Source organism: Lontra canadensis, unplaced genomic scaffold (genome assembly GCF_010015895.1).
Source record: "Lontra canadensis isolate GAN:19392208 unplaced genomic scaffold, GSC_riverotter_1.0 scaffold9, whole genome shotgun sequence".
In the NCBI taxonomy this organism is placed as follows: Eukaryota; Metazoa; Chordata; class Mammalia; order Carnivora; family Mustelidae; genus Lontra; species Lontra canadensis.
The window spans coordinates 19,974,086-19,997,581 of record NW_022631003.1 but is presented as its reverse complement, the minus strand read 5'-3'; the positions used below and the strand labels follow the sequence as shown (position 1 = coordinate 19,997,581).

General features: G+C 48.2%; 1 protein-coding gene across 1 annotated transcript; it reads right to left on the bottom strand.

The window, feature by feature from the left end:
- Positions 1-2,810: 2,810 nt before the first annotated feature.
- GPRC5A (G protein-coupled receptor class C group 5 member A) lies at positions 2,811-22,504 on the bottom strand. Its single transcript, XM_032855034.1, has 4 exons — positions 22,143-22,504; positions 6,413-7,341; positions 4,102-4,160; positions 2,811-3,775 (listed from the first exon to the last, which is right to left on the bottom strand). The coding sequence occupies exons 2-4, from the start codon at positions 7,338-7,340 to the stop codon at positions 3,683-3,685; spliced, it is 1,080 nt and encodes a 359-aa protein (XP_032710925.1). The 5' UTR covers position 7,341; positions 22,143-22,504; the 3' UTR covers positions 2,811-3,682.
- Between the last annotated feature and the right edge of the window lie 992 nt (positions 22,505-23,496).

Here is a 23,496-nt window from a genome sequence, read left to right as displayed (position 1 = left end):
CATGCAGAAGGGAAAGATGATGACTAGAGGGGAGATCAGGGGAAGAAAAGGCAATGGATGAGGGGGTTGATGCAAAGGAAAATAAGAGGAAAACTTAAAATAGAGAGTGACCATGGTCATTTTATTTGATTCCTTACTCAGACATCCACTTTGGGGGAAAAAGGCCTAAAACTGACCACACAAGTGTTGGCAGTAGACAAAACCAGAAATTTGGTCCCAGTTGTCTTAACTCCATTAGGCCTGAGCTCTTTCCTCTGTACAATGAACGCCATGGGGCACCAACAAAAGAAGTTCTGTGACCTTCTCAAACACCGACATTTTAGGCACTGGCGTGTTCCTTTTTGAAGGGTTAAGAATCTTCTAGCAATCTGGAGGTTACAGAAATGAGGGTCAGGCCCTGATTCACGGCCACACAGAGCCATCTGCATACCCGGATTGTCCTAAAGCCAAGGCAGTGGCAAAGCATTGTCAGCCCTGTGTGGAAGGGATTCCAGATGACCAGAGGTTGAACCCCCAGAATGTGCAAAAGCCTCCCATCTACAACCTGGAGGCCGATCACCCAGATCTCAGATCTCAGCAGTCCAGGACGCTGGAGAAAGATTTCTCTGACGCCTCCACCTCCAGTTCTGAAACAATTCCATGTTTCAGACTGGGGCTGGATGGAGGCAGCCCTGCAAACTCTGAGAGCTACAGAAGGAAGCAGGCCAGGAAGGAGAAGTTGAGCTGGGCACAGTTCGGTCTCAGCAGTAAGGACAAGTATAGAAATGCAGGAAGGGACCCCAGAAGGCAGCCTGGGACTGGGGCGGGGGGCGGGGGGGTTGGGATTTCCATTTCCAGAGCCAGGCAGTGCTCTTTGTTTGGGCACACTTTTCCTGACAGAAAGCTGATGTTCTCACCACATAAATACTCGTCCACATTAATAACAGCATATGAGGCCGCTGTCTGCAAAGATGCCAGGTTGCATGCAAATGGGCTCCAAATACCTTGGAGGGTTTCACAAAAATAAGACACGGGGCCCCAAAAGTCTGTCAGAGGAGATGTGTCCTCTAACGATGGTGGGAGGGAACGCGTGAACAGCTCAGGCACAGGAGCCTTTTAAAATGGGAGGCATTGGCCCAGAGCCCATTGAACGTCACCGGAAAGCTGGGGCAAGAGGTTTGCTTCTCGGAGGCTCGGCTCCCAGAGGGCCATCCCTGAGGTTTTACCGCCATCAAGTGGACACCTGGAGTATGGCGGCCGCAGAGCAGCCCCAGCCTGAAGTGAGAGGCCCAGAGGGGAGACAGTCTATTTCCCACCTGGCGGTGAAAGCTGGGAGGAAGATTGTTGAGGTTCCTTTCATTACCTAGTTCAAAGGAGAGGCCATTTGGGTTCCCAATAGTCAATCAACGGGCATCACTCAGGGACCAGGCTAGGCTAAATCTGCACATTCTATTTCAGCCCAGGGATGGTGGAGACCTAACAGGAAGTCTTCGAAACCCTCTTCTCCGGTATCACAGCCATCACCAAGTGCCAACACTTTCAGTCCCTGCAATGTCCCTATTTTAACAGAAGAGTTTAATTATGTCCTGAACACGTAAGACCTGAAGACGGAGTAGCAGCCACGGGGATGACAGGGGCTGTTTGAATGGGGGGAGAGTTTATCTACCTCCTGGCAAGGAAAAGAATTCAGTGAGGGGATGGTCTACTTGTCCCAATGCTGTATTTCTTAGGAAAGAGTGCCATTCCCATGTTTCCCCCCGTTTTTGAAGAGGTTGAAGAGATACAAAGGTCTGGGAGATGCTTTTCCCTAACAAGAAAGCAGATCCAGGGTCCTCTGTGGCTTTACCTTTCACTCAGCCCCCTTTGCTTGGTTGATGGGCTAAAGTCCAGAGGAGGAAAGAAAAGAGGTGGCAGGGTGGGAGGGATGTGTATTTCTTGAGTACCTACACTGTGACAGACTGACTTGGAATTATATTGTGTTCCCCTCATAACAACCTCACCAGGTTATGGCCTCTTAAGAAAAGACTAAAATGGTCTAGAAGGATCCAAATCATGATTTGTAATTCCCCCTTTTCAGTGCAAAACTAGGCTAATGTTAGTGCAAAGCCATGTGAGAAACAATCAACCAAATCTCTGTGGCATGTACATATCCTTAATTCAGAGTGTCGTCGGTTCACCTCCAACATCACCTCAACCCTCTTCCCACACCAGGTTTTCCTTTTGATGAAAAGCAGAGCATCGGGCTCTTAGGAGGTAACCCCCTAACTCAGCTACAAGGTTTTTAAATGTCATCCAGTTTCAGTACATGGGGATTTTTTTTTTTTTCTTCGTCAAACACTGTTCCTTGTGGCCCTGCTCCACACAGCTGTTTCTGGAATAAAGTAAATAAAAACTGTCAGGTACTGTGTCTTCTCCAAAGGATATTATGAACCAATTTTGTCAAATAGGGATCTGAATATATGTCCTCCTACAATTAAACCTGAGGACCGTAAAGCTGCCTTTGAAAGCTCGTCCCTGTCTGATTTGGCCTGCCAAACCCCATTCCAAGGTCGTGACTCCTCTGCCTTCCTGCAGCAAAACCTCAGGATCCGTGACCCTTCCTGGCTCCCCGTTGTCACCCTTGCCCCTCACCTCAACAAATAGGGAAAACACACTTGTCTTTTACATAAGGAGGAGAAGGAGAAATGTCTAGAGAGGTCAAGTGCACACCCAGTGGAATTGAACCTTGAACTTCAGCTCCAGGACCTCAGCTCCATGTGAAGATGAGTACCCGCCGTCTCTCCTTCAGGTCCAGCGCACACCCCTCATACTGTCCCTCTGCCACCGTCAAGGACCTGCCACCATATCTTTATTGTGTCTCCACGTGAGGAGCAGGGAAAACTTATTCTACAAGGAACACTCCCCATTTGTAGACAATGCCCACTTACAGAACACAGGTGGTGAACACAGTGTGAAGCTATTTACAGAAGCTGAGAGGCAAGGGGAAGACAAAAGAATCCGTGCCAGGAATTTAGAGCAAGAACAGAGCATGAATTCTCCCACCAAGGACAAATCGGGGCTTGTCCCCTGCCCACGAGATACAGAAGAGAAAGTTGTGGGAAAGCAGACAGGGAACAAATGTCCGGGGATCGACACCAAATTTGGAAATGGAGACCAGTGAATTGGTGCTGGGGACCCACGGGCCCCGTGGTAGTGCCACAGAGATGGGTACATTTGGGGTGACCTGTGGCCTCTCATACCCAGGCAAGGTGGAGCGTGCCAGTCAGATGGCTTCCAGTGTAGATTTCAGCAGGGACAGGCCTTGGCTCTTCTCGCTCAGATTTGCAGTTCTGCTCTGGGCCGAGCGGTCCTCCCAAAACCAGCCTTGAGCGACCAGAGCAGGCTCCTGAAGCTCACTGAGCCAGGAAGCGTCAGATGACCACGGCTTTAGTCACTGGTGAAATGACTGGGCTCAGTAAGGGGCACACCCTGAGTTGCTGGAGGCTCCCTCCCACTTAAAAGAAGTGCCTGGGACAAAGGAAAATACTAGAGTGCTAGGCCTTGGAGTCTTGTTAGCCACCCAGCAACTCCAGAAGCCAAGGCAAGGCAAGTTCTTCCCAAAAGGTTTTGTACAGTTTCCTTGGGTGGCTTGGGATTTAGCCCATAGCCCTCGGAACTCCCCACTGGTTGGCTGACTTGCTGTCTGTCCCACTCTTCAGAACAGCTAACTGCCGTCTTTCCTTCCTTCATAGTCATTGTAAGGGCTAGTCCGAGTCTGGGCCCGTGGGATGGAGAAATCCTTTTGGGAGGTCCGATTCTGAAAAGGAAGCAGCCATATTGTTAAGCCCACTCCAATTCCCTGATAATTTCGACAGAGCTCCGATCTGGGCAGGAACCTTAACTTTCTCCCCCTTCTCCCATCCCTCCCCCTGAATTGCCCCTCCCTGTGCCCTGGGAATACTCCAGAACACTAGAAATACTCCAGTCTCCAGTGCTAACCCCTGAGGCAGATCACAGGAAAGGAGACACGTTGTCCTTCCAAGATGGCCATCTAGGGGCCCTCAGAATGGCTAAAGCCTGTGTTCCTGAAGGACAAACATACCCGAGAGCTAATGCCCCTGACGGAAAAGAGAAACCATTTACCTGCAGCTGAAAATGGGTGGAATAAGGAGCGTAGAGCGTATCCCCTAGCTCTTCAAGACCTGGAAGAGAGGGAGGGGAGGGGTTAAAGCTCCGGGGCCCAACGGGCTTCCTGCTCCGGCCTGTGCTCTCCCCCAGTCAGTCAGTCAGTCAGTCATGCCCTGCTATCCTGTCTCCCCAGTAGAACGTTAAGGTTCATGGAGGAAGAGACTGTCCCAGGCCCAGGGCCAGGCACAAAGCACGCACCACGCTGAAGGAATAAATGAACAGCTACCAACAGAGGATCACTAGGGATTGCACCTTTCCAGAAAGTTCCCTGCCAGGGCATCTCATCCCAAGACCACCCCAAAAGCGATTTGAAACCAGTCTTTTCAGATATAGATCTGGCCAGAAGTGAATCTCACTGAGGATTTACACACTTCCATAACTGTCCACAAGAAAAAAAAAAAATTTTTTTTTTTCTTTTTACTTTCTTTGGGAGGGGGCAGAACTTTTGAGCAATTGTTTTCTGTGTCTTTAGGGAAAATGAGAGGGATTTAAACTCTGGAACAAGAGAAAACGCATACAATCATCGTGAATATAATTAAAACAATCTGTTGACTTCCCCCCAAAATGTACCTGTTCAGTACACTTCACACATACCTCAGATACTTTCTCTATATAAGATCCTGTGGAAAATCTAAAGACCAGGGGCGCCTGGGTGGCTCAGTCAGTTACATGTCTGCCTGCGGCTCAGGTCATGATCCTGGGGTCCTGGGACCAAGCCCCACATTGGGCTCCCTGCTCAGCGGGGAGCCTGCATCTCCCTCTCCTCCTCGCTTGTGTTCTTTCTGTTTCTCTCTCTCTCTCTGTCATTCTCTCTCGGTCTCTCTCTCAGATAAATAAATAAAATCTTTAAAAAAAAATCTAAAGATTAACCAGAATGACTCCTGGCCTGAGGCTAACGCTGGAAGACTATCTGACAGCCACACAAATAGCTATGGAATGGGACACACTCTGATAAGAGCATTTCAAAGTTCTACAGCTTGTGGGCGGAGTGAATAATGAGACTAGGGAATGTGTGACTGCAAATGGATGAGGGCAGGGAGAAGGACATGCCTGGAGCCTGGACACACAGACAGGGAAAGGCGGTGACTGGGATTGTTTGGACCGAGCATGGCTTCCATGCATGGGTCTTAGGTTCTGGCTGTGAAAAGCCTCCTCCTTGAGCAAATATGGTGGGTACTGGGGAGCCAGCGAGGTATATGAGCAGGAAAATGCGGTAGTCCAAGAAGTATTTTAGGGAGAGGAGGGTGACAGTGGTCCATAAAATGAATGCAAAGAGGAATGGAAAAGAGGAATGGTAGTTAAGGTTTGATAACAGGGAGTCCAGGAGTGTGGTGATAGAGCCAAGGCAGGAGAAAGGACAGGAGCCGATGGGAGCTAAAATATCCCTTCCAGCCATCCCCACTTCCCTTCAGGCTTTCCAGTGCCCAGGAGAGGGACCGCAGCTGCTGTGAGAAGCACCAGGGAGCTTTGCACCCCCCGCTGCAAGGGCAGAGAAAATTGTTAGCTGAAGTGAAGAATCTCGCTCACTCCCATCCCTCTCTCCTGTCCCAAACCCATCCCCCTCCCTTGATTAGGCCCAGAAATCAATGTAAGCCCCAGAAACCAATGAATAGATTCCTTGGGGGGCAAGGACAGTCGGCTAGCTACCAGTTTAGCCCCTTGTTTGTTGTGAGAACAATGTAACATCTGGTTTCTCACAACTTCAGGCAGGAGCCAAATCGATAGACTCTTTCATGTCAGACAAAACCTCTTCCCTCCCACGGCCCCAGATGTGGCTCTTCAGGATAAATCAGAATCCCCAGTAGCTTTATGGAGATCCCTGCTGGTTTATGATAAAAGGGCTTTCTCCTGCCTCCGTGCTCTGTGACCATAGCAAGAAATCATGGCACGGCTTTCTCTATTCAAATCTATAAAGGTTCCACATTTCTGGAAGGAATACCTATTTCTCTTTTATAAAGAACACAATCTCACCTGCCTGTCTCTAGAGATTTCTTCAGTGATTCCTTTGCTCCTTCTTATTCTGACTCAGAGAAACCCACAGGGTATTGTGTAGGAAGTACGAGATTAAGACTCCAGAGGCCGGCTTCTAGTTCCATTAGAACTCTAACTAGCTGGATGTTTTTAAGCAGGATCTGAGCCTTGGTGACCTTATCTATTCTGTCAGGGGTATGACCTGGACTGTCTTGAGTGTTCCTTACAGTTACAATATCCTACGGTTCTGGCCCCATCCTTCTACAAGGGATTCTTGCCCAGCCATGCTCTGTACCTTGGGTGATTTCCTCTTGAGAGTAGGCTCTGTTCTCCACACCATAGCTCTGCTTCATGAGTTGAGGTTTACAAAACGTATCCTCAACGGGGTAATCCATGGGGTTCCGTTGCTTTGTAAGCAGCCGAAACTCGGGGGCAACATAAGCCAACAGGAACACCCAGCCATTGGCTACCAAGGCCGAGCTGAGGATGGTATCATCCCACGTGGGGCCAAAGGTGGAAATCAGGAGCAGGGTGATCCACGCCACCCAGATGGCGATGGAGAGAAGCATGGTGAGGAAGATGTGGACCCCATGTCTCTTCCAGCCGCTGAAGGCCCCACAGAAGATGAAGCAGGACATGAGGCAGGTCAGCGCCATCAGGAAGAGGACGTAGATGAGCAACATGACAAAGTCTTCATTGCGCCGAGAGGCTGAAAGCTCAGAGAAAATGGCGACATTGGTCCTGTTCATGGTGAGGATGAGGTACTCCGTGGCGATGATGTCCTGCACGAGGCTAAGGCCCACGGCCAGGGCCAGCATCACCAGCAAGGACAGGGGCCTCCTTCCATGCACCAGCTTCGTCAGGTTGAAAGCGTGAGCCAGGAGGCAGGAGAAGCAGAGGGAGAAGAGGACCCCAAAGAGGAAGAAACGGGTGGGCCCGGTGCTGCCGTCGAGCTGGATGATGAAAGCGAAGGTGAGTCCGAAGATCCCCAGAACGCCCAGGAGGAAGAGGAACTGGGTCGGGAGCACTTTTCGCCTGTTGGAGTCTTGTACCTTGCAGACGAGAATCAGGAGAGCGAACATGAAGGCCACCGAGGTCACGGCCCCAACTGCGGCCACTGCTTCTAGGACAATGCCCCAGATTTCAGTCGTATCGCAAAGTCTGTGGTACCTGGCGTCCAGGCTGGAGCGGCAACCATGAGGGGATGTGGTGGCCATTGTCATCCTGCGTGGAAGCAAAGTTGGGGGGAAGGAGAAGTGAATCTCCTAATAAACTCAGGCATGGGGACCCAAAAAGATTGACCAGGGTGTTGCCCCTGAACTTGCCTCCTTAGATAAAGCAACGTGTCTCCAGCTTTCCTGGCAAATTCTAAAGACTGATGAAGGAAAACCCGTAATCTCCCCACACTTAAGCTATACTAATGGGTACCCTGACACCAGATGACTTGGTGCTCTGGTTAGGGGTTCTGAGGTCTCCTTTCAAAAAATAACTTGCCAGGGTTCCTGATATTGGGCTAGTACTGTGTCAGAATTCATGAACTCGGAAATCTCTAAGCTTAAACTTTAATCATCATTTATCAGTCTTGAGGGTTTTTTCCCCACCTTTGCTGGTTTCAGGCATTTGTAAACATCCCATTCTTCTTCTTTTTTTTTTTTTTTTTAAGATTTCTATTTACTTATTTGAGAGAGAGAGAGAGCATGCAAGCACGTGAGCAGGAAGGAGCAGAGGGAGAAGCAGATGCCTCGCTGAGCTGGGAGCCCCATGTGGGACTCCCTCTGAGCTGAGCACCCCGGGATTATGACCCGAGCCGAAGGCAGGCGCTCAACCAACTGAGCCACCCAGGCGCCCTGTATGCATCCCATTCTTTCATGGATACGGGAGTTAATCTGAACTGCAGATTTCTCTGCAGAAGAACAAACATCCACTTCACCACCGCTGAAACCTCTTCGTCAGCTCTGCCGTCATATCTTAGAAAGGGTTTTTTTTCCTCCTTAAAGTCTGTAAAGCTGGCTCTAGTCTTATTCCAAAAAGTGATGGAAAGAGTCTTCTCTGTCCCAATGAGTTCTTTATTAACTATCTGTAAGGAAGGAAGTCCTGGAGGAGACACCAAAAACCAGTACATAATCCAGTGAAAGATATTACCGATAGCTACTGCTCATTTTTACTCTGGATCAGAAACTCTTCCAATCACCTGTCATAGTTATTAGCTAAATTTCACAGCACCCCCAGGAGGTAAAAAAATATTAGCCATGTATTACAGATGAGAAAACTGAGGCAGAGACAAGGGATTACTTCCCCAACATCATACCACAAGGAAAATGGCAGAAGCAGGATTTGAACGTAAGTTATCTGGCTCTAGGATCCCTGCTCTCAAATAAGTAAGTAAACAAAGTCTTTAAAAAAAAAAAAACCTGATTGGCTCTGCTTCCTTTATATCTCTCCTTATCTCCCACACCTGCTTCCTTCTCTGCTCCCACAACTTCAAGTCAATTTTAAACCCAGCTGATGTCCCAAACGTCACGAAATCAAATTCCTAAGAATTCAGGGCATGGTAGGAAGATACAATGGGAAACTGGAAGAGGAAGGAGTTTGTACATTGTACAATGTACAATTGTACATTAAATGTACATTGTACATTAAAATACACGGTACTCAAAGTCCAAAGTCAATGTCAGGAAAGACATTGAAATTCGAAAGTTTATTATTTTTTTCTAGATTATCTGGCTGTTTCTCTAGGACACAATTCCTTTTGTTTTGTTAAATGCTATTTGCAACAGATTTGGGGGGGGGGCTATAGATTTTCTTTTCCTTGATAGGATTGCTCACTCCACAGTGAAAAGTTAGTTGTGAACTGACTCGAGGAGAAATACAGTCAGGGCGGGGAGTAGGGGACTGGGCTGGAGGAAGAGAAGGTTCACTGAGAACCCCTCCACAGAAAATAACCAGTGAAAGATCTTGACCTCCTCTAAGGCCTAACAAGGACACACTGTGCAGAAAGGAATTGGAAGGAAGGGGAACCCCTGGACCAGGAAGCAGGAGAAGGTACAAAACATTCACTATAGCCTGTCTCTTTCCTGATAGCAGATAAAACAGCCAGAATGTCTTCACCACATGCCCATACATGCTTATAGACAAGATTTCTCTGGCCCTTCACAGCTCTGTGGGACGCTGTGATCACCCCAAGGAAAAAGAACACCCATGTCTCTTTCTTCTGTCTTACATCTTCAAGACCCAACTTCAACCCGGAGAAACAGCACAGTGGGAAATGGAAGGAGCCATTGCTCACTAACTGCGCTAACTGCCCAGGACAAGCGAGCATCTTCATCAATGCAGACAGAACTCAAACACCTGCTTCCCTTAAAGATATAAAATCCGGGGCGCCTGGGTGGCACAGTCGGGTAAGTATCTGACGTTTGGCTTCAGCTCAGGTCCTGATTTCAGGGTCGTGGGATCCAGAACGTCATATGTTGGCTGGGCTCTGTGCTCAGCTCAGAGTCTGCTTAAAAAATTCTCTCCTTCTGCTCCTTCCCACCCTCCAATAAATCAACAAATCTAAAAAAAATAATAATAATAAAGATATGGGGCACCTGAGTGGCTCAGTGGGTTAAGCCTCTGCCTTTCGCTCAGGTCATGATCAAGCCCCACATCAGGCTCTCTGCTCAGCGGGAAGCCTGCTTCCCTCTCTCTCTGCCTACTTGTGATATCTCTCTCTGTCAAATAAATAAAATCTTTTTAAAAAGATATAAAACCTGCATTTCATTTGGATGAGATAGTCATCACCCTAGCATTGTTTTATTCTCATGGCAAATAGGGGAAAAAATTATATATGTATATATATGCAATATAAAACACACGTACATATACACAATAATGCATCCGCTAGAATATTATAGGTGTGGTGTGTTAAAATAACTTAAGTGATATAAATAACAAATAATGTATAGCTTCAATCTATCTTCCTAACTTTTAAAAAAGATTTTATTTATTTATTTGACAGACACACAACAAGAGAGGGAACACAAGCAGGGGGAATGGTAGAGGGAGAAGCAGACTTCTCACCAAGCAGGGAGCACGATGCAGGGCTCGATCCCAGGACCCTGGGACATGACCAAGCAAAGCAGAAGGCAGACACTTAATGACTGAGCCACCCAGGCATCCCTATCTTCCCAACTTTTTAATGAAATTCGGCTTGCCACACTTAACTTGGTATTGTATCAGCCATTCACTCAACAAATGTTTCCTGAGCACCACCATGTGCCTGTCACTAGGCTAGAGAGTCCGTGGTTAAGGAGAAAACAGACGAGTGCCCTAGCAGAGCAGAAGGGACAGAAGACAGACTGTGCCACTACTGCCACAGGCTTCCCACAGCCCTTTGTCACCAAGGTGTGTCACTTGCTCTCTACTTCAGGGTCACGCCTACCACACATGGAGCACAGAGCAAAGAAAGGATCACAGTCCTGTTCTACCTCTTCAGGGCAGCGTAGGATGAGAAATGGGAGGAGGAGGGCAGGCATCCCTGAAACCCAAGTCCCCAAGGTCTGTTCTGCCTTGCCTAGATGCACACCCACTGCGGGGGTGGTACCGGGAAGGGAGGAGAAGACCGGCCAGGCTGGGGGGTGCCAGGAGCATGGGAGAGGGAGAAGCCCCCAGCCCAGGGCTGACTGCGAGTGCAGTGTACACTGGGGAAGGGAGAGACCCAGGCTGGGCACATTTCCTCTGCTCTCACCTTCCCCTCTCCACCTCACCCCTTTTCAAATCTGTCATAAGGCTGGGGCCTCTCTTCAAAGGTGGTTCCCCCTCTCGGTCCGCCCTGCCAGCTGATCCCTCCCCAGCCTTCAAGGTAGAAATTAAGGAGCAGTCATCAGCATGGCCCCATAACCACAAAGGACTTTGGGCCTGAGGATTCTAAATCTTGACAGGGATAGATGAGGTGTTTGCCTGAAGGACGGTTGGTCGTGGTGCTGGCCAGAGGAACAGTGAGGCCGGACCTCTGGCCCCCAGCTGAGACCGCCAACTGAGACCTCTGGGCCCCTGCCTTCTGGTGGCAGCTGTGCAGGACCTCCTGGCATCTGCAGACTGGGATCCAATGAGAGCAATGGGCCATGGGTGTGCAATTTCCCTCCATTTCACCTCCACCTCCCACCCCAATCATACACGGGGAGATGGGCAACAGTCCCTGAAGTGCCTTTGGAACACTGTTTTTAGGGGCACCTGGGTGGCTCAGTTGGGCAGTGGCCTTTGGCTCTGGCCATGACCTCAGGGTCCTGGGCTCAAGCCCCGCATGGGGCTCCCTGCTCAGCGGGGATCTACTTCCTCTGCCCCTCCCCTCCGCGCCTACTTGCTCTCTGGCTTTCTCTCTCCCTCTTAATAATTTTTTTGAAACCCACCGTTTTTAAAGAAATGTTGACATTTTCAAGCAGACTCGAAGAGCCCACAGGCTCATCACTTGGTTTCAGAAATTACCAATAGATGGCCAACTCTACTCCAACACCAGCACCACCCCCACTCACCAGATTATTTTAAAGCAAACCCCAGACATCCTGTCATTTTATGCACAAACACTCCAGTGTGTATCTCTAAAAGATAAAACTCCTTTTTAACTTAACCACACTTCAAAAGTTAATAGCCCTGTAATATCAAATATCCAGTTAGGGTTCATATTTCCTAATTCTCTCACAAACCTCTTTTTAAAATTTTTCTTAGCAAACACGTTTTATCTGAGTGACTAATTTTGTTGGAATTATCCTTACTTCACCTCTGTTAGCCCTCCTCCACCTCTTTCCCCAGCAATGACAGGCATTGTGCAATGGGTCTGAAATGTTCTAAGTACTTTGAATTTGGTCAGAGGAAAAAAAAAAACTCATCAGACTTATTAACGAGCAGCTCTGTACAGAGAAGACCCTGTGTCACCCAGGGAGTGGCCCAGATGAGTAAAAGAGACAGGGAAGGTGGCTCAGGGAAAGGACAGGGTTCTGAGAAGCTAAAAAGGACTTCTAGAAAGCGAGGTTTGTGGGAAAAGAGGAAACAATCAGCATTTGAGAATAGGAACTGCTGGGAGCTAGCGAAACCACCTTGGAGAAGAACGTGAGGGCGGGAGCAAGAAAGAGAAAATGGAATGCAACCCGGGGTTCTTTGGGCATCCACTGGAACCAAAGGCAAGGACAGAGAGATCCAGGTTCCAGCCAAGAAAGGACCAGCGCCTACAAAGACCACATGGGGACTGCTCTGAATGGGGACAGACAGTCTCGTCACGAACTCGCTCTTAGTGCACACCACGCCTGCTCTTAGGGCTCTCCTCTCCTAACCATCACAAGCACCTCGTGCTATAGCTCATGCCGTCAGGACCCCTGTCCTCCACCTGCAGCAACTGAGGCACAAGTCAGCTGACTCAGCCCAGTCATGCAGAAAGGAAACGGCAGGGTAGGGTTTCAAAGCGGAACTCTAACCCCAAAGTTACACCGAGGAGCCCTTGGTCTGGAAAGAACTTTAGAGCCAGGAGAGACCTGCCCTCGGAAATGGGCGTGACTACTTGGGACCTGCTCCAGCTGTTCCAGCTATGCATAGCCTCAGATTCCTATATGGGAAAACAGTGACTGTCTCCCAGACTGGCTTCAGGAGGCAGGGCAGGAAAGGAGGTCTTGGGAGAGATGGTGAGACCGGGCCAGGAGGCATCACAGGGGTCTCCCCATTTGTAAACTGGGGCAGAGGCGCTAAAAGCCAACTTCACATCTACCTCTGATTTGGGAAATGGCCTGAGAAATCCTTGTCCCACATTACCAGACCCAACACGCATGTCCTATGGTTTCCCTCTCTCCAATATCTCTTGAATATTCCATGTCTCCCCACCCTAAGGCTACCCATCTCTCCTGGACCACTTCAAAACACCCACCTGCTTCTCCAGGCTTGTCCCCTCTAAGCCACTCTTTGTGGGGAGGTGGGAGGGTGGGGGAGGGGGAGTTGGGGAAGAGCCATAATCCTGCCCTGTGCTTCCTATAGCACACACAGCCCTGCTATATGCCTATTGCTAAGACTGAATCCTCTGGATTCAAAGGCTCTGAGTAGACAGAGACATTCAATGTTTCTCCCTAGTCTCTGGACTAGCACCCAACACGTGGTAAAAGCCTAACCAGGATGGACAAGTGTGCACAGGGATAGGAGAGGAGTCTGGTGGGCGAGGTGGGGCTGCTCCTGAGATGGGGTGGGGTGGACCTGGTTTCCTCACTAGCTCTTGTTTGCTGTCCTGAGTTCTAACCTCCCTTTCTCCCATCCTCCTCCTCCTGCAGGCTGTCTAGAACACACTTTGGGTCCGAGGCTAGGGGCTCTGGGCCAGGTCTGGAGCCATGCTCCCGTGTAAATGACTCCAGGGGTATCCCAGGAGAACATGAATCCTGAGATTTCCCAGTAAGCCGAGACCGATTTACCAGTATTCGGTCCTCTGTTCCCACCCAGCTCCCTGATGACTAAATCCTGCACTTTGGAGGAACGTGGTAGTTTTAGTACATGTGCCTTTGACCTGGGACGTGAGGAAAGGACTTTCATTAGTCATAAGAGTGAGACCCCCTTCACTTATTGCAGCCGCTAACTAAGCTAACCACCCGCTGTCCAGTAACTCACCAACACCTACAAATGAGGCCTTGAAGTCACCCGGCACTGTCCTAAGTCCTTCCGGAATGAGTCAGGGCATGAAAAGTTATAAAGAAAAAGGAGAAGTAAAAGGCAGAAAGGAAGAAGCACAAGAGGAGAGGGGAGAGGGGAGGGAGAAAGGCAGGGAGGGAAGAGAGGAAGGGGGAGGCAGGAGTCACTTTCTGAGCTCAACTCCAAGCCCAGTCTTTACCCCACCCCTTTAGAAGGAAGGGGTTTCAACTGCATCAGATGTGGACACAAATCTCCTGGAACGTCCCTCCTCTCCCCTGTAAAGTGAGGGTGGGGTGCTGAACGAGAGGGGGAGAACCCACTCCAGTCTCACTGTTCACCCTTCTAGAAAGCTCCTTTCACACAACTGCCAAATCTTTTTCCCTCCCCTTCATTCTTCTTCTTGCCCCACCTCCCATCATTAAAAGCACACGTCCTGCCAACTCCTGATCAAACTCCCAAACAGGGCTAGAGGTGACTCAGGGTCTGAGTGCAGGCCAAGGAGAGGGCCACCAGGCGGAGGCATACCTGTGGGACAAAGCCACCGGGTAGTGCAATGCTGACCCTAGACCTAAACTCAATCTTCGCAGACACAGAAGTATGGCACTGGCTGCCAGGCAAGCACAAATGCCAGCGCTGATGAGTCCTCCAGCTCCCCCAGAAACTCCTCTCTCCTCCCCAGGGGGGTGGGATGCTGAAGCCTACCTAGACCTGGAAGGTGGCACAGGCTGGCAAGAGGTCCTGCACCCCTCCCCTCGCCCCACCCCACCCCAGAGTATCTGAGCATGAATAACCCGGGGCCCAAGGCCTTGCCAAAGCCACTCTTATCTTCCTCCTATGAGAGGTATCTCATTCTGTCATCTGAAAATGTAGAGGACAATACCTACCTGTTAGCACTGCCTGGGGAACAAATACCAAATAACCTGTGATTGTTGAAACTGAGTCCTCACGTACCCCAGCCAGGCAAATGTGTGAATTTTTAGCATTTTCGTTTTCTCCCTCCCTCCTGAATTGCCCCATTTGATATATTGTAATAGTCACTACATAATGACAAGTAAAAATAGTGAGGACTAGTGTCACATACTGAGCTCCCCCGAGCCAGGCACAAATGCAGATTGCTCACATGTTTATAGGTATTCTCTCATTTACATGTTTTTACATCTGTTATCTATCTCATTTACTATTTCTACAACCCATTTTACAGGTGAGAAGACTGACCCTTAGGAGTTACATGTCCAGGGGTACCAGGGTGGTGCAGTGGGTTGAGCGTGGGACCCTTGGTTTTGGCTGGGGTTGTGACCTCAGGGTCGTGGGATGGAGCCCAGCAGTGCTCTCAGGGTTATGGGATCGAGCCTCAGCCCCATATCGGGCTCTGAGTCTGCTTAAGACTCTCCCTCTGCCTCTCCCCCTCACTCACGATTGCTCTCCTTAAAAAATAAATAACTAAATAAGAATTTACATGTCCAGTGTCAAGTAGCTGCTAAGACTCTCCCTTTATAAGCAGTCTTCAGCATAATGTAATTTTTCATTTCATCACGAAATCACTGTTAGGATCTCTGAAGTTTTTCTCCCTGACTCCAGCCTCTCTCCACTTAAATGGGCTCTGAGAAGTCTCCACAGTGAGCGAGCCTACACTCAATCAACAAACATTTAAGTGCCTACTTTGTGTCAGGTACTGTGTGAGTCACACGGATGGAAAGTGTGGCTGCTGCCCCTGGGAGGACCAGTAGGGTCCTACCAACAGACAAACAAGGGGGCACAGGGTGTGCAAGGAAGGCTGAGGGCACAGGAGAAACAGTGAGTTCTTCCACCTAATGGGTCTTTTTTTTTTTTTTTTTTTTAAGTTATAGAGACCAAGGAGGTGAGGCATGAAAGATGTGCCGCAAATAGTGGAAGATTTTTAGGAAGGCAAACGAGACAGGGCTTGGGGAATGAAGGAGCCCAGGTTCGTTCTCAGATTTCTGGCTTACGCAACTGAATGGAACTTAGAAACGCAGGCCGGTGAGGACTGAGGCCAAATGGAGCTGTGCGGAATCTAAGATGAATATGGGCCATGCAATGGGGGGGCATCCAGAAACGATGAGCGCGAAGTCTTGAGAGCTTCCTCGGGGCTACACACGGTTTCATTCAATTCCTGAAACAACCCTTCTTCTTATGCCCCTTTGCCACTGCTGAGGCACAAAGAAATTACATAAATTGCCTGAGATCTCATGGCGCTTAGAAGCCAGGCTCTAGGACCCCAGGTTGTGCTGATCCCCGCCCCTGCCCTCGGACCTGCGAATCTGAGGCTTCCAACTTACATGGGTGGGTCTAGAGGAGGTATCTGAAGCTTTAAGAGGAGAACCAGATCACACAGGGAGCAAGTATGGAGAAGGGGGCCAAGGGCAGGACCAGGGGAATACCACCTCGTCAATGCAGGAGTCCGCAAAAAGCGCTTAAAAAAATGATCAGGGGTTGATGATGATGATGATAAGCCCGAGTTGTTTCCCGGAAGCCAAGGAGCAATTTCAAAAAGTAAATAAATAAAAATAAAAGAGCAGTCGATACAGTTAAATGCTGTAAGGAAGAGGAACAAAGAAGGAAAGGGATCTCTGGATGAACATATTAGCCCCTTTTTATCTGTTATAACAGATTCCGTCCCAATTTGAGCTTCATGGTTTTTCTCCGTGGGTCCTCCCACCCCTCTCCTCCTGCCTTCCTAACTCCCCCTTCTCCACCTCCACACAAGGCAAGCCACTCTTCCAAGAGCTATTTCTCTCCAGAAGGGAACTGGGGCTTACCCAAGGCCTTGTGATAAAGTCATGTTCTTTGCCTCCACGTGTACATTTTTCTCCCAGCCAGAAAGACCCTTCCCCTCCTAGTCACAAACCATGTGCCATACTGCTTCAAAACTTAGCCCAAAACTTACCTCTATCTTGAGGTTTTTAAAAAATTATTAGGCCTGGGGCGCCTGGGTGGCTCAGTGGTTTAAGCCTCCGCCTTTGGCTTGGGTCATGATCTCAGGCTTCTGAGATTGAGCCCCACATCGGGCTCTCTGCTCGGCAGGGAACCTGCTTCCCCCTCCCCCTCTGACTGCCTCTCTACCTACTTGTGATCTCTGTCTCTCTGTCAAATAAACAAATAAAATCTTAAAAAAAAAATTATTAGGCCCATCTCATTCTGAATTTGTGGATCTCTTCATTATTTCTTAGCTCTCAAGTTTTTCCATATATATGTTTTATGTTAAACATTAAAATCAATGTTGACTCAACCATCAGCTAACAAGCTTCTTAAGATAACAGAGCCAATTTTCCATTAGTAGATATTGTCCTCGATAGGCGCCCTGCTCTACACTGGGGTTGCTGAGCCAATGTCTTGGACTAAGACTGAACACTGAATATTTATTTACTCAAAGCAAGTTATTTATTATCAAGTGTGAGTAATGGACAAGGTCTGAAGATGAATATGTACTGATGCCTATCCTTGTATTTTTATCTAGGCTGAGTTCTAAGATGAGGGTGGAGTCCCACAGGAATTTCTCTGCCCTTGATGAAGGATTAGTTATAAATGGAAAGTGTCTGCAGGGAAATCTCCAGGATCCCCAGTTCCGAGGAGTCATCCTAATTCTGATGACATAAAAATGATTTTGGCAACAGCTTATGAATAACATCTGAATAACATCACTGAATTGAGTTTCTTTGTACTAACTGGGAGAAAAAAAGATTACCGAACCTCCTTGGGCAGATCTAAACAAGTATAATTACAGTGCTGATGGCCGTCTTGTCACTTCTGGGTAGTTCCCTGGGATCATTACATACCATCTTCCTCCATTCTAAACAAAGCACATGAAATTTAGATTATTGTAACATAAAATGCTGGAATATAAAATAAAATACTGGAAATCTTTTTATATTTTTTTAAAGATTTTGTTTATTTATTTGACAGACAGAGATCACAAGTAGGCAGAGAGGCAGGCAGAGAGAGAGAGGAGGAAGCAGGCTCCCCGCTGATCAGAGAGCCCGATGCAGGGCTCCATCCGAAGACCCTGGGGGATCACAACCTGAGCCGAAGGCAGAGGCTTTAACCCACTGAGCCACCCAGGCACCCCGGAAATCTTTTTAAAAACACAAAAGAAAATAAGATTTTGAGTGAAACTTCCAAAGCTATTAGGCCCAGGAGTTTAAAAAATAAAATATCCAGGAAAAAGATGGATAAAGTCCTCTACTAGTATACCAGCTCACAATCCTCAAACACACCTTCTTCTAAATATTTGTTTTAAGATTTTATTTTAAAACAAATATTTTTGTTTTAAATTCTTTATTTGAGAGAGAGAGAGCACAAGCAGGGTCAGAGGCAGAGGGAGAACCAGACTCCCCACCAAGCAGGGACTCTGATGTGGGGCTTGATCCCAGGACTCCAAGATCATGACCTGAGCCAAAGACAGATGCTTAACTGACCCAGACACCCCTTAAATATTTTAATATATAAAGGGAACATATTCATGTTTAATCCAACAAGTCCCAAGCTAAACTTACCATCCCTCCTTACAAGGCTGTGTTTCTAAGCCCTTAGAATAACACAACCAGCCACTTAAGCACCCAAGTAGATAGAGGCTATCTAATGTGGGAAAAGAATTTGGCAATAACAAGCAACAAAATAACAAAATAACAAAAATTATTTGGCAATAATAAGCAACACTTATTACAATAAATGTAAGTGGTAATGTTTTCATCTGAAAAAAAACTAGGAACACCTGTATGGCTCAGTCGGTTGAGTGTCTGCCTTTGGCTTAGATCATGATCCTGGGGTCCTGGGATCAAGTCCCACATAAGGCTTCCTGCTCTGTGAAGAGCCTGCTTCCTTCTCTGTCTCTCTGTCTCTCATGAATAAATAAATAAAATATTAAATGAAAAAAAGACTGAATTAAACTATATTAATACTTATAAGAACATCGCCTAAAACAACAGGATTCAGAAACAGTTCAGAGTCGGGGCACCTTGGTGGCTCCGTGGTTAAGCATCTGACTCTTGATTTCAGCTCAGGTCAAGATCTCAGGGTTGTGAGATCAGCCTCAGGTCAGTTCCCCCCCTAGGTGTGGAGCCTGCTTAAGATTCTCTTTTCCCCTCTCCTTCTTCCCCTCCCCCCCCCCAAAGATAAAACAAAAAAACATTGAAAGCAAAAAACGTAAATAAATTCAAATATAAGTAATAATAACAGTGTTTATTTTTCAGGTATTATATATCAAGTACAAAATTAAATAGCTTGCTGAAGGTAAAGAAATGAAGAAATAAAAGTTAAGGTATTAATATCACACAAAGTTAGTTAAAGCAAAAGATATTATATGGAGGGGCGCCTGGGTGGCTCAGTGGGTTAAAGCCTCTGCCTTGGCTCAGGTCATGATCCCAGGGTCCTGGGATTGAGCCCCGCATCAGGCTCTCTGCTCAGCAGGGAACCTGCTTCCTCCTCTCTCTCTGCCTGCTTCTCTGCCTACTTGTGATCTCTGTCTGTCAAATAAATAAATAAAATCCTAAAAAAAAAAAAAAGATATTATATGGACCAAAAAGCTTGCTTTTCAATAATTAGGGATACTACACATTTAAGATACAACTATTATAAACTTTCATGCACTGAATAACATAGTACCAAAATACGTAAAATAAAAACTACCAGAAATACAAGGAGAAATGAGAAGAAATACTAGTTATAGGAGACTCTAATACTTCAGGAGACTTCAATATTCTTTATTAGTCTTCAGCAGATGAAAAAAACAAAGGAAAAATAATATGGTAAATTTTTATAAATGTTCTATGGATACCTTAATTGAAATATTCTCTATGTTCATATGTTTTCTATGTTCATATCTATTGTTCATATGTTCATATCCCCATTGTTAATCATATAATTCAGATCCTCTATATCTGTGATCAGCAAACATTTTCTATAGAGGGCCAACTAATAAGTAGGCTAGGCTGTGCAGGTCATATGTTTGTAGCTGAAAGCAGCCATAGATATGAGCATGGCTGTGTTCCAACAAAATTATTTACAGAAAGAGGCTGTGAGATGTGTTCGGCCATGGACCTAGTTTATCAACCTCTGCTCCATATGATCACTTCTGTTGAAGTGGTTATGGAACATTTACAAAAACAGTATGTTTTAGGGGTGCCTGGGTGGCTCAGGGTTAAAGCCACTGCCTTCAGCTCAGGTCATGATCCCAGGGTCCTAGGATCAAGCTCTCTGCTCAGTGGAGAGCCTGCTTCTTCCTCTCTCTCTCTGCCTGCCTCTCTGCCTACCTGTGATCTCTGTCAAGTAAATGAATGAAATCTTTAAAAAAAAAAAAAAAAGTTAAAAAAAAAACACAACAGTATGTTTTAGACCACACACACAAAAAAATCTGAAATCCTAAAATACAGACTCGTATTCTGGCCTCAAGGCAATAAATACAGAAATATAGAAACAAACACACCAAACTACTCAGAAAATCTGAGACCCCTTGAGTAAAAATACTACTGAACTCATTGTTTTTTAAGGTCCTAATATACCAACACATCACTTCCTGACCATTTTCTCAGCCCCATCTGGATTCTTAGAAGCAGACCTAAAGACAAACTTCCAAAATCAGCAGAATGAAATCACGGTTAGAGTCCATTTTCAGTGGTGCCTGGGTGGCTAGGTGGGTTAAGCGGCTGCCTTTGGCTCAGGTCATGATCCCAGGGTCCTGGAATTGAGCCCTGCAAAGAGCTCCCCGCTCAGTGTGGAGCCTGCTTCTCCCTCTCCCTCTTTCTGCTACTCTGCCTACTTGTGCTCTCTTGCGCTCTCTGTCAAATAAGTAAATAAAATCTTTAAAAATAAATAAATAAATAAAATCCGTTTTCAGTTTTCACTAAGGAGTCGAACACAAAGAAGTAGATTCCAAGGTGGACTGCCAAAGGGACATGTGCAGACACAGAGGGGCTAGAATTTCAGCCATGGGAAGGAGCTGGGGGCCTTCCCAAGACTCCTTAGGAGGAGCATGAGGCCGGCCCAGGACCTGGCTGCCTCATAGCTACACTGTGAGGCAGAGCCTAGATGAGAAATCAGTCTTCCAGACTCAAGACCAAGAACACTTCCCAGGAATGTTCTGATCCTTTCTATCTGCCCTAGGAGCCCACATCTCGCCATACCCTCAGAGGAGCCCCTCTGTTTCCCAGGTAATGCTTTTGCTGACTCTTCCTTTCTGCCTTTCCTTCCCTCTCTGAGTAGGAGCCAGCACACAGACCTGGAGGCTGGACTTCTGACCCCCATCCTCACCCCTCCCATGGGCCCCAGCTCATCCTATCTGAAGCGGTTCAGGTATTTCCCTTCAGGAATGAGCCCTAAGCAGCAGCTGATTCAACTAAACCCTTCAACAGGTGTGGCCTGAGGAGAAAGCGTGGAAAGAAGTTAGGAAACAAAAATCCTTCAAAATTCCTAGATTCAGAGCAGACTTCCCCTATGACTAACCCTTCCTTCCCCGTGGAGTTTAAGGGAGCTCTTCAGACAGCCTTGAGGCCATACCTGGGTCCTATCTAGCTGTTGCCAGAAGGTAGGCTGTTACTGGATATTCAACTTCCATCTGTAACAAGGTTCCTGAGCAACTCAAAGGACAGCCAGGGAGGGAATGTGGTGGAGCCCACAGCCTGACACACAAAGGAAAGCCGTGGCTTCTACAGTCTACCTCCCAAAACTCAGAAGGGTATGCTTGTTGTGGAAGGACAAAATCAATAGAAACTTTTCAGGCGAGAAGTAGCAATTGTCACCATCTCCCCTACTCTCAATCCCCAACCCTCTCCACTCCCAATCCCTTCCTCTAAAATCTTCAGGGGGCAGGGAAGCACCGCCTAGGTAGCTCAGTCAGTTAAGATTAAGTGTCTGCCTTCCGCTTGGGTCAAGATCCCCGGCCCTTGGGATGGAGCCCCCCATTGGGCTCCTTGCTCAGTGGGGAGCCTGCTTCTCCCTCTCCCTCTGCCTGCTGCTCCCCTTCCTTGTGCTCTCTTTCTCTGTCAAATAAATAAATATTTTTTAATAAAATAAAAAATAAAATATTCTTCCTTCTTTTTTCTTCCCCTAGTAGGATCTCAAAACTGCTCACCTGCCCAGCTAGGATTCCACCTGTTAAAAAGTCTGTACAACGTGTCTGAGCACAAACTATTATCCAATCTTTTGGCTCTCCGCCTCTGTCTTAGCCTGGGAAGCTCAGCGGGGAAAAAAACCTGAGTTAAACTAGACAAATTCCTTTCTTGGGATTTTTTTTTTTTTTCTCATAGACAGTTGTAGTCCATCACCAAGGAGCTATCTTTTCTTGTACCCCACCCCACCCAGCGCTGCACCCCACCACTCCCCACCCCAGATTTAAATCCGGAGGCCCAGCGCGCCCCGGCGGCGTGCGCCTCACTTACCCTTAAGCCCTCGCTTTGGCGCGTGAACTTGAGCTGCTCGCTTCCCGCGCGTCGGAGGCGGCCCTGGAGCCCCTGGGTGCTGGGGAAGCCGGCAGGCGCTATCCCGCCCTCGCCGCGCCGAGCGGTTATAAAGGCAGCAATCGCCGGAGGGAGGGAGCAAGCGAGGGGGTGAGCAGAGGGACAAGGGGCGGGAGAGGGTCAGGGGGAGAGGACACGCCTATTCCAGTTCCGCGGCACCGCTTGCTGTCATGAAAATAAACTCCCCGTGCCAGGGAATGAACCAAAAGCCGCCTGACGTCAGCGGCACAGTCACCCTAGAAATGGGGGGTGGGGGGAGCAGGGGGAACCACCCCGGCCCCACCCAGCGCATCCGACGGCCGCGGGACGCGCGCACCGGCCGGTCCCAGGGACCGGAGGAAAGGCGACACAAGTGGACCGCTCCTTATCGAGCCGCCAGCTGTCACGTCCGGGGCGGGGGCTGCGGGGAGCGACACCCGCCCTCCCCGCCGCCCCCCCCCCCGGACACAACTCCCGCCGGGCACTCCCCCTCCGCCAAGGGCAAGGGCTGGCCGGGGTGGTAGCGCCTGTGTTAATCCCCGGTCCCCAGCTCGCGCGTGCGAGTGCCTGTGCGCGTCTGTACGAAGGAGAGCTGACCTCCAGGTGGGCCTTCCTCCCCTGCTGCGGGAGCAGCAGGATTTTCTCACCTTTCCCTCTGGCTTAGCCTTTCTATTACTCTCACCCACCCGTGCAGGATGGGAAGCCAGGCGCGGGAAACAGGCTGACCACACTCTGGCTTCCTAGCCAAAGCCAGGTGGAAACCAAGGAAATTCCTCGGCGGTCCAGAGTCAGCTCCGCAACTCCACTGGTCGATGAGCACCATTAGTGTTGTCCCAGGGCGCAGACATCATTATCTCTGTGCTTTCTTAACTGCCTCTCTGAAAGCCTTGACAATGAACGTTGATGAGAATGGGGACGCCAGATAAAATTATGAAATAAAGGAATTTGCCTTTGGCGTCTGGTTCCCCCTCCCTCGCGGCCCACTCCTCTTCCATTTATCAAGCCAATCCTAGTGAAACTTGGCTTTGTTTACTTGTCAAACAATCCTTGAGTAGCTGCCTCTCCGTGTCAGGTCTCAGGAAAGGCTCCGCCCCTACTGTCATGGTGGGGGGGGCGGTTCAGGGCTTTTAAGGTGCCAATTGTCACACCTGGTAAACTAATCTGTGTTACTGTGCCTGTGAATTCATAGGGGGAGGCCTAGGGCTCACCAGCTTTGTTCCCACACCCCAAGATTCCAGAGTCTATTGGGTTTTTTAAATGTGATTTTATTCGGTTTTCTTTTCACTCCCAAGAAACC